Genomic DNA, 11,008 nt, shown 5'->3' with positions numbered 1-11,008 from the left:
TACGCCCGGCTAGTTTTTGTATTTTTAGTAGAGACGGGATTTCGCCATGTTGGCCAGGCTGATTTCGAACTCCTGACCTCAGGTGATCCATCACCTCGGCCTCCCAAAGTGCTGGGATTACAGGCGTGAGCCACTAAGCCCTGCCAGCAACACACTTTTACCGCTGCAAATCCGAAGCCCAGCTCACAGGCCGTCTCTTGGAAACTTAGATTTCCACCTGGGAGCACTTTGTCCTCTCAGCTCCCACTGCACCACTTTATGGATCGCGTGGTGACTCGTTTCATTTTATTTATGTGTGTGCCTGGAAAGGACGCTCTATTTCCCTCGTGTCTCTACCTGGTAGGTAAATCGGCCGCAGAAAAGACCAATGCTAACTCCACCCCGCATCTGCAGAGATCCGTCGCTCACACCGTTTCTTGTCTTCCGTTGAAAAAAGAGAATCGTGGGAGTAGGACCTATTTGCCAATCTCCTGGTAACACCATCACAATTGGCCACTTCCGCCCAACGCCCGGTAGCCCGAGAGCCTCCAAGGTCCTCCCCCACACCCCCGAGGTCCTGCAGACGACGGCGTCGTGGGTGGTCACTGTTATCCCTTAGGTCTGGAGAGGAGACATACGAGCGAGGGCCATTTGCGGCCAGGCCCGAGCTCGTTCCGCTCCGGGTGACCACAGAGTGTTGCGGGCGGGCAGAGGGGCCGGAAACCCAGGCCGCTCCGTCCCTGTTTCCGGCAGCACCGCGCTGCTCCGGGAGCCGCTGTGGCAGCGTATGCTGCCACGGGGACTGAAGATGGCGCCGCGAGGTGAGATTCCGGAGGTGTGTGAGTCGCTGGTCCCTTTCCCTTCGGTCCCTCCCTCCCACCTCTGTCCCAGAGCTTGACCTAAACCGTCCATTCTCTAGCGTTAGGGACGTCGCGCCTCCCTGGTCCAAAGCCGGCTTCCGTGGTCCCGCCCACCTTGGGTGCCTGAAGGTCTCAAGGTGCGCGACTCAAATAAACGCAGATCCTTGGCTGGGCCACTTCTAGGCTGGCTCAGGTGCGAATCTGTTGGTCTCCGCGCCCCAACTTCCCCTCCCAAATAATGACAGAGTGAGATCTTTGAGATGTCTGTCAGCTGCGAGTTACCTCTTGACTTTTATTCCTGAAGCCGAAGAGTCGAGTTTCACCGTGATTCCTGGGAAACGAGGGAAGCCCCCTCCACTCCCACCCCCGTACCCTCGCCCCCTCATTTTCAGCAACCAGAAGTGCCCCTGAGTGGCCGGTCCCATTAGTTGCGGCGTCTAGTTTCCCCAGAGTTAGACACCAACCCATACGAGCAGAGAAGGAGCTGCCTTCCGGCCCATCCCACTTCTCTGTGCTCCTTTTTCAGGTAAACGGTTGTCCTCCACCCCGCTGGAAATCCTGTTCTTTCTGAACGGGTGGTATAATGCTACCTATTTCCTGCTGGAACTTTTCATATTTCTGTATAAAGGTAAGGAAGGCTTGGGGCTTGACGACAGCATCCCTTCCCCACTTCAGCTCAAAGCCAACTCCTACCAAGAACCTTCTTATTTTCCGCTCTTTTCTGCCCCCTGCAGTTCTTTGTCGCTGCAAGGCAGGCCTCCTCATCAGATGGCTTCTTTGAGTATGATTCCATAGGCAGCCCCTCAGCAAGAATTTCTTGTGTTTGGGAAATGTGGGCTTCTCCATTCTTACTCTGCCCACATCACTGCTCTTTGCTGAGCTCCACTGTAAGCCCATTGGTGACCCTTAGAAACTATTCAGTGGCCTGTGTACCCATGTACATCCAATCATTTTGGAGAGTGGAGTCCCCAGAGACTTTTGGAGTTACGAGTAAAACACCATGATAATGAGCCTGAGTCGCATTGTGAGTTTATGTATCCTGCAGCTGTAATAATGCCCACATCTCACTAACTAGTTCATGGAAAGCTGAGGCTGATGTCCTCTTTTTTCCCGTGTGTGTGGCAGTTCTTGTGGGTGCTGTTATATGCTGTTTGCAAACTCTGGCTTTTGTATTGGCAGGTGTCCTGCTACCATATCCAACAGCTAACCTAGTACTGGATGTGGTGATGCTCCTCCTTTATCTTGGAATTGAAGTAATTCGCCTGTTTTTTGGTGAGTGTTATCCAGAGAATACTTCCAGTCTTTATGAGACAAGCTGGTATCTGTAACTTGATTAACAAGAAAAGTACATAACCTAGGTTGACTATCAGAGACTGGATCTGTATATCCCATTACTCCCTCTCTGCAGTTTCAAGTTGCTGCTTCATACATTGGGTCAAGATTTACCTGTTTGTTGCTCTGTAAGGCTAGAGATGGGCAATAGAATGGGATATTAGATGATTCCTTCCCAGCTGCCTAACTGCAAGAAGAGTGCTTGGTTCTTCTCACTAGTATTCTTAGGGGAATAGGTTCAGTTGTAACTCCATGTCAGGGCAGGCAGTGTATCCTGCACAGATCAGTACTAAGATCCCTAACAATTCTCTGAATAAGGATCTCTAGGATTTTTTTTTTTTTTTTTTTGAGATAGAGTCTCGCTGTGTCCCCAGGCTGGAGTGCAATGGCACGATCTCGGATCACTGCAACCTCTGCCTCCCGGGATCAAGCGATTCTCTTGCCTCAGCCTCCCGAGTAGCTGGGACTACAGGCGTGCACCACTGCTCCCAGCTAATTTTTGTATTTTTAATAGAGACGGGGTTTCACCATGTTGGCCAGGATGGTCTCGATCTCTTGACTTTGTGATCTGCCCGCGTCGGCCTCCCAACGTGGTGGGATTACAAATGTGGGCCACTGTACCTGGTCGGATTTTTTTTTTTTTTTTTTGAGAGATGGAGTCTCGCCCTGTCGCCCGGGCTGGAGTGCAGTGGCACCATCTGGCCTTACTGCAAGCTCCACCTCCTGGGTTCACACCATTCTCCTGCCTCAGCCTCCTGAGTAGCTGGGATTACAGGCGCCCACCACCATGCCTGGCTAATTTTTTTTTATTTTTGGTAGAGACGGAGTTTCACCGTGTTAGCCAGGAAGGTCTCGATTTCCTGACCTCGTGATCCGCCCGCCTGGGCCTCCCAAAGTGCTGGGATTACAGGCGTGAGCCACCGCGCCCGGCCGGATTTTTTTTTTTTTTTTTTTTTTTGGAGACAGAGTCTCGCTGTGTCACCCAGGCTGGAGTGCAGTGGCACGATCTTGGCTCACTGCAGCCTCCGCCTCCCGGGTTCAAGCGATTCTCCTGCCTCAGCCTCCTGAGTAGCTGGGACTGCAGGCGCCTGCCACCATGCCCAGCAAGTTTTTGTATTTTTAGTAGAGATGGAGTTTCACCATGTTGGCTAGGATGGTCTCGATCTCCTGACCTCATGATCCACCCGCCTTGGCCTCCCAAAGTGCTGGGATTATAGGTGTGAGCCATCACACCTGGCCAGATTTTGTTTTTTAAACATTTATTTATTTGAGACAGGGTCTCATTCTGTCACCTAGGCTAGAGTACAGTGGTACGATCATAGCTCACAGTAGCCTTGAAGCCCTGAGCTCAAGCAGTCCTCCAACTTCAGCCTCCTGAGTAGCTGGGACCACAGGTGTGTGACATCATGCCTGGCTAATTTTGTGTTTTTTGTAGAGACAGTGTCTTGCCTCGTTGCCCAGGCTGGTCTGAAACTCCTGGCCTCAAGCAATCTTCCTGCCTTGGCCTCCCCAAGGTGCTGGGATTACAGGCATGAGCCAACATGCCTGGCCTGTAGGACAAGTTTTATAACCCCAGAAATACAGGGCAAAACCCTTATTTGTTAGAATATGTCATCCCTGAAATCAACGTTAAAGCACAAAGTTAGGAACAAAATTACTTGCAACATATAAGAAAGGATAAAAGAAGGCTCACATAAATCACTAAGGAAAAGACAAAATAACTTTAAAAATTGGCTGGGCGCAGTGGCTCACGCCTGTAATCCCAGCACTTTGGGAGGCTGAGGCGGGTGGATCATTTGAGGTGAAGAGTTCGAGACCAGCTTGGCCAACATGGTGGCCGTCTCTACTAAAAATACAAAAATTAGCCGGGTGTGGTGGCGTGCACCTGTAATCCCGGCTACTCGGGAGGCTGAGGCAGGAGAATCGCTTGAACCCAGGAGACGGAGGTTGCAGTGAGCCAAGATCGCCCACTGCACTCTAGCCTGGGTGACAAAGTGACACTCAAAAAAAAAAAAAAAAAATTGGTAAGGGACATTAATAGGCAGTTCATGTAAAAATAATTACAGAGAACCAGTAAAACTTGACAAGATGCTCAAACTCGCTAATAAAAATCAAATTGAAACAAAGTAACATTTTTTACCCATCAGACTGGCAAAGAAAGATTTATAACACCCAGTATTAGGGTGTGGGGAACAGGTTGTTATACGCTTTTGTGGTAATTTAATTTAGTACAACTCTTTGGTAATAGTTATTACTGTGTAATATTTTACTCTTAGCCCCAACAATTTCACTTCTAAAACTAGATTTAAAAAAAAAAATTCCACAGATATGCGAAGATAGAATGTTTATTGCCAAAAATTTGGTAACATCAAAACACTATAAACAAACTAAACATCTGTCCATATGGGATTGTTAAATAAGTTACGGCACTGATTCAACAGACTTCTATATAACCATTAAAAAAGAACGGTTGTTGGGCATGGTGGCTCATTGCCTGTAATCCCAGCACTTTGGGAGGCTGGGGCAGGCAGATCACGAGTTCAGGAGATCGAGACCATCCTGGCCAACATGATGAAACCCCGTCTCTACTAAAAATACAAAAATTAGCTGGGTGTGGTGGCACGTGCCTGTAATCCCAGCTACTTGGGAGGGTGAGGCAGGAGAATCACTTGAGCACGGGAGGCGGAAGTTGCATTGAGCCGAGATCGCACCACTGCACTCCAGCCTGGCGAGAGAGCTAGACTCCGTCTCAAAAAATTAAAAAACATTAAAAAATAAAAAAGAACAGTTAAGGCCAGGTGCAGTGGCTCACGCCTGTAATCTTAGCACTGTGGGAGGCCGAGGCGAGTGGATTGCCTGAGGTCAGGAGTTCGTGACCAGCCTGGCCAACATGGTGAAATCCTGTCTCTACTAAAAAATACGAAAATCAGCTGGGCATGGTGGCGGGCACCTGTAATCCTAGCTACTTGGGAGGCTGAGGCAGGATAATCGCTTGTACCTGGGAGGTGGAGGGTGAAGTGAGCCGAGATCGCTCCATTGCACTCCAGCCTGGGTGACAAGAAACTCCGTCTCAAAAAAAAAAAAAAAAAAATTAGCTGGGCGTAGTGACGTGTACCTATAGTGGGAAGATCCCTTCAGCCCAGGGGTTCGAGGCTGCAGCGAGCTATGATGATGCAATTGCATTCCAGCCTGGGTGACAGAATTAAACACTATCTAAAAAAAAAAAAAAAAAAAAATTAAGGTAGCTATGTGTGTGGAAAAATGTTTGTGGGGGAAAAATAAGTTGCAAAACAGGATGTAGAGTATGCTTCTATTTTTATAATAAATAGTAATATGTGAATATATACATATAAAAAATCTGAAACAATACACATCATTCTCTAATAATCTTCAGGTGTAGGGACATGGAGGCCTTTCACTTTCTATAGTCTCAAAAATTATTTTCTGTGTTGAAATTTTTTTTTTTTTTGAGATGGAGTCTCGCTTTGTTCCCCAGGCTGGAGTGCAGTGGCGTGATCTCTGCTCACTGCAAGCTCCACCTCCCAGGTTCACACCGTTCTCCTGCCTCAGCCTCCCGAGTAGCTGGGACTACAGGCGCCCACCACCACACCTGGCTAATTTTTTTGTATTTTTAGTAGAGACGGAGTTTCACCATGTTAGCCAGGATGGTCTCGATCTCCGGACCTTGTGATCCACCTGCCTTGGCCTCCCAAAGCGCTGGGATTACAGGCGTGAGCCACTGCGCCCGGCCATTGAAAATTTTAAAATGATTATATATTATTTTTATAATTAAAAATTTTGTTTTTCCCAAATAAAGATCCCATTGTCCCTTGAGTGGGAACCAGACTGGAAGCAGGACCTCTGGATTAAGTGACTTTAATCTTATAACTCTCCTAAGCCTCAAACTTTTAGTACAGTGGGACCCCATTTATAAATCTGCACACCCCCACTCAGGATCATTTTTTGTGCCTTGCCATTCCATCACATCTCCCACGCCTTTCCCCTGGGCCAGGAAAAGCAGACCATTTGGAGATGACTCCATGGGCTGTGTCTGACAGGTACAAAGGGAAACCTCTGCCAGCGAAAGATGCCACTCAGTATTAGCGTGGCCTTGACCTTCCCATCTGCCATGATGGCCTCCTATTACCTGCTGCTGCAGACCTACGTACTCCGCCTGGAAGCCATCATGAACGGCATCTCGCTCTTCTTCTGTGCCTCAGAGCTTTTACTTGAGGTGCTCACCTTGGCCGCTTTCTCCAGGTACTGCTGCTGAGGGACCATTTCTCATCACTAGAGGGTTGGGCTCCCATCCCAGGGAGGGGTTCAGTATTCTTCTGAAGCCTAAGGGATCTAGAAGACTTTTTCCTAGAGGGAGGAAGGGGTGGCTATGGGACTGCCTTTCCTGTTTAGGGTAGGTAGATCGTTTCCCACTCAGGGAAGATACTCACCTTATTCTTTGGGGACAGGAGGCTTAGAATATAGAACGGTCGAGGCCAGCTGCTCTCATTCACTGGTCTTTTAACATTTTCTTTCTTTCTGCCGTCAGTATGGACAGGATTTGAAGTACAGAATTTCAGCCAGCAGCCCATCATGCTGACACCACACATATTGCTTCTGGTACTATAGCCATACCAGTGAGAATTGGTGGGGCAAGCTGTCCTGAGAAAGGCTGTGTGGCTTTTCTTCAGCACAGACATTTGGGTAAGCAACTCAGCATAAGGCCAGTGGGTACCATCTTCTAAACCAGGACCATCAGCCCAAGAGACTCTTCTACACTCCAGTATAGGGAGGGGCAAGGTTATTCCCATCCTGCCCCTTCTCAGAACCAGTCACCTGCTGACCTCAAGTTCTCCTCCTTGATCACCGTGGCCAGAGCATCTCGTGTGGACCATCTAGGCTCCTTGGGCTTCAAGCAGGACCTGAGCCACATGCTTCCTGTATGAGCTGTGCCATACCTGTCCCACATGAGCACGGAGAGCCTCATGTTGGTGGGTTTCCAGAGTGATGCGAAAGCCTCTCACTCCAATCCTCGGAGACTGAGTTCCAGAACTTTTTTAGTAGCTCATAGTGTTATTTTTCTACTCTCTTTATGAAACTAACTTTATTTTATAATAAATATGTATTTTCTGTTGTGGGGGTTGCAGCCTTTCCTTATGGCACCTGTCCCTAGAATTCATCCACTCCAAGAGAGGGTCATGACTATCCCAGCGGTTTGTTCTCAGGAGCTTTGTTTAGTGATACAGTGTGGACAAAAGGCAGTGATGACCATTGATTTTCTTCCCCAAGCTGCAGCCTAAATTAAACCCTAAATGCACTGCCATCCTCTGTATCTTCCTCAAGTCTCTCATCTTGCAAAAGACTGCTTATTTGCTTCACTCTGCCCCAAAGTCAGCATCTTGTCTCACTTCTCTTACAGATAATTGTTAGCTCTTTTCCAGTGGGCCATGTGTAACTGGAAGAAGCATATTCTAAACTAACTTTTTTTTTTTTTAAATTTTGGAGACAGTGTCTCAGTCTGTCATCCAGGCTGCAGTGCAGTGGCATGATCTTGGCTCACTGCAACCTCTGCCTCCCTAGCTCACGTGATCCTCCCACATCAGCCTCTCAAGTAGTTGGGACTACAGGCATACACCACCATGCCTGGCTTTTTTTTTTTTTTTTTTTGAGACAGAGTCTTGCTCTGTCACCTAGATTGGAGTACAGTGGCATGATCTCAGCTCACTGCAACCTCCACCTCCTGGGTTCAAGCGATTCTTCTGCCTCAGCCTCCCGAGTAGCTGGGAATACAGGTGTGCACCACCATGCCGGGCTAATTTTTTTTTGTATTTTTAGTAGAGACGGGGTTTCACCATGCTGGCCAGGCTGGTCTCAAACTCCTGACCTCGTGGTCTGCCTGCTGGCCTCCCAAAGTGCTGGGATTACAGGCGTGAGCCACCGTGCCCAGCCCACTAATTTTTGTATTTATTGTAGAGATGGGGTCTGTGTTGCTCAGGCTGGTCTGTAACTCCTGGGCTCAAGTGATCCTCCCGCCTCTACCTCCTAATGTGCTAGGATTATAGGTGTGAGCCACTGCAACCAGCTGATGTTTTTTTTTCTTTTTTTTGGTCATTTATTTTAGTATTTTGAGGCCTGGCACAGTGGCTTACACTTGTGATCCCAACATTTTGGGAGGCTGAAGCAGGAGGATTGCATGAGTCCAGGAATTTGTGACCAGCCTAGGTAATATGGTGAGAACCTTGTCTCTACAAAAAAATTTAAAAACAAGCCAGGTGTGGTGATGCACACCTGTAGTCCCAGCTACTCAGGAGGCTGTGGCAGGAGGATAGCTTGAGCCCAGGAGGTCAAGACTGCAGTGAGCTATGTTTGTACCACTGTACTCCAGCCTGTGCGGGAGTGAGACCCTGTCTCAAAAATAAAATTTTGAATTAACATAAAAGTTAATTTTTTTTTTTAAGCTGGAGAACTGTCACTCTAGATCAATGTATACTTTCTTTCTCCAAGTAAGGATCTTTAAAATTATTCCTCATTTCCTTGGTAGTGGCCATGTTTTTTAATTCCAAGAAGCCACAAGGAGCCATGACAGAATCCACTTCAGAAAACCTTGAGGCTCTTCTGTTTTCAGATGAATCCTAGATTATCTGCTCTTACTCAAAGTAAAATGTAACTTTAAGCATTCTATGCTGGCTTTAACTCTTACTTTCTATGCTCAAGCTCATTCTTATCCTGAGGGGCTCTGCTGTCCAAAGCACTGATACTTTTTCTTGTTCCCTACCCCTTCTGTACCCTTGCCTCCCAGTTGCCCTTGGGGACTCTCCAAAAACCAGAGTGGACAGGTCTAATCAGCCACGAAACAGTAACAAAACCTTCAATAGGAACTGCCCTGATAATCACAAATCCCACTCATACCAATTTTCTGCTACTTTCTCCCTGTGTTGAAGAAATCGCTGGTATCAAACTGGAAGAGCCCATTCTGTATGGCCTATTTAATTTAGAGGTTCACTGGTTAAGCTCACTGCCACAGCAATATAGAGAAATGATTGGAAGGCTCAATTGGAAGTTTAAGGGTGCCTTATAAAATCCATTAGAATTTAAAGACCTACCTACCTTAGAGATGAACCAAGTCTAACCCCCGACTTTGCAGGCTTAGAGGTGAGAAGTAACATAACCAGCACCACACATCTGGTTATTAACAGGTGGAACTAGAAATCTTGCCTTAGGAGTCTGTCTGGATCAAGGAAATTCCATTTCCTCATACTTGAGAATGAGGATGATGGTTGAAAATGAGGCTGTGATTAGGAATAGGAAGTCCTCTCATTTACTGGGTGGTTATGTGGAAGTTTAGTGCATTGTGCTTCCTGTGGGTTGTGTGATAAATGTTCATTTTTCCTGATGCTTGTTGGAACCACCTGTGTAGATGCAGTTAGTCACATAATTAGGACATACAACAGAAACTGAGGCAGTGGAGGCCTGGCACAGTGGCTTACACTTGTGATCCCAAAATTTTGGGATCACAGGAATCAGTGTAGCTAGTCTTTCAGATTTATTGTGGCCAGAGGCTGTGCTCACTAGAGTCAAGGGAAGCCGCTTTACAGTCCACACAGAGAGGGAGGTACCAAAATTCTGGGACAGTGGAGAGAACTGAGCAAAGCAACAGGCCCTCGTCATAAGCTGGCAGAGGCCTGCTCAGCTACTCACACTCATGGCTAGAACCAGCAAGTGACTGCAGTGGTCTCACCCAGTTTAGGAAGCACTTAGGGCACAGATTAAGATTCTAGCTCCATACCATGGCAGCAGCTTGTGGAGACTACTAATCATCCAGTGCCCGGCAAAGTGTATTTCATTCATATAATGATCTTATGAGGCAGAAGGAAATTAATCAGATGGTAAGTCATGTGTCCAAGGGCATTCAGCTTAGAAATGGAACTGGGATTTGAACCTAGAGTAACCATAAAATCCTTCCTTTTCTACACCACCATGGTACCTCCTAGATGAAGCTGAATTTTGCCTCTAAGCTACCAGTCCTCACAATTTAGTTTACAAGTCATCTGGGGCATAAAAACCAGACTCCTAGACCTTATGTAGAGATTGCTACAGCACAGGAACAGGTGTCTTAGCAAGCATGACGTACAACTAAGATATGGGTTACCATGGAACCCAGTTTGAAAGTAATAGTTTACATTCTGAGGTATTCCAACTATTTGTCTTCCTCCTTTAAGTTTCACATCTTGATAGACCCTCTACAGAATTTCTCTTCTCCTAAAGCTTGTTTTTACACTGATCTTGCCATTCCTGGTACCATACACATTATCATCTGGTCTGTGGTTCGCTTTTTTTTTTTTTTATCACTGAACCCTCCTTCACCTGGCTTTTTAAAGCCAAAAGCTTTTCTGGAGCCCCAAGATCACCCACACTATGTACTTCCTCATATTTAGGTAGTTTACAAAACATTCACATTTGTTATCTCTGATTCTTAAAACATCCCTGTGTAGAAGGCACAACAGCTATTATTTTCATTTTGTAAGTGGAAAAGACCAAGGTTACACTGCTTGTCCATATTTAGATAAACAGGTGGTGAACTAGGCACTACCAGTCAGATCTTCTAACTCCTATCAAAGGATTCTTCCCTTCCTGAACTTGACACTGGAATTTAACTGTACAAGGTAGAACATTTGCTCTGCAAATAAGTCTTAGGAATCTTGAAGGGTAAAGGATGACTTGGAAGTTTTCTTTAACCAGCTGTTTAGATGGCCAAGGAAAAAAGCTAAACCTTAAGGGATGCCTCCAAAGGTTTGCATTAGAGGTCTCTTAGGAGGCTTTCCACAGTCAACTAAAGCCAT

The 11,008-nt window shown here is 46.8% G+C and overlaps 1 protein-coding gene across 2 annotated transcripts; it reads left to right on the top strand.

The window, feature by feature from the left end:
* Positions 1-519: 519 nt before the first annotated feature.
* Positions 520-7,303, top strand: TMEM216 (transmembrane protein 216). 2 transcript variants are annotated; one of them, XM_009246275.4, is made up of 5 exons: positions 520-800; positions 1,366-1,467; positions 2,019-2,111; positions 6,230-6,431; positions 6,718-7,303. In XM_009246275.4, the coding sequence occupies exons 1-5, from the start codon at positions 767-769 to the stop codon at positions 6,731-6,733; spliced, it is 447 nt and encodes a 148-aa protein (XP_009244550.2). In that variant the 5' UTR covers positions 520-766; the 3' UTR covers positions 6,734-7,303. The 2 variants fall into 2 exon arrangements, with proteins under 2 accessions (XP_009244550.2, XP_024111734.1); XM_024255966.3 differs by having other exon boundaries at positions 717-814.
* The last annotated feature ends 3,705 nt before the right edge of the window (positions 7,304-11,008 follow it).

This window comes from Pongo abelii, chromosome 9 (assembly GCF_028885655.2).
Source record: "Pongo abelii isolate AG06213 chromosome 9, NHGRI_mPonAbe1-v2.0_pri, whole genome shotgun sequence".
NCBI classification, from domain to species: domain Eukaryota; kingdom Metazoa; phylum Chordata; class Mammalia; order Primates; family Hominidae; genus Pongo; species Pongo abelii.
The sequence above is the reverse complement of the archived record's forward strand: the minus strand, read 5'-3'. Positions and strand labels throughout refer to the sequence as shown.

Coding starts and splice junctions, on each gene's coding strand:
- TMEM216 (XM_009246275.4), top strand. CDS start 767: ATGCTGCCACGGGGACTGAAGATGGCGCCGCGAG. Junction 801..1,365: donor ACTGAAGATGGCGCCGCGAG/GTGAGATTCCGG, acceptor CTCCTTTTTCAG/GTAAACGGTTGTCCTCCACC. Junction 2,112..6,229: donor AGTAATTCGCCTGTTTTTTG/GTGAGTGTTATC, acceptor TGTGTCTGACAG/GTACAAAGGGAAACCTCTGC.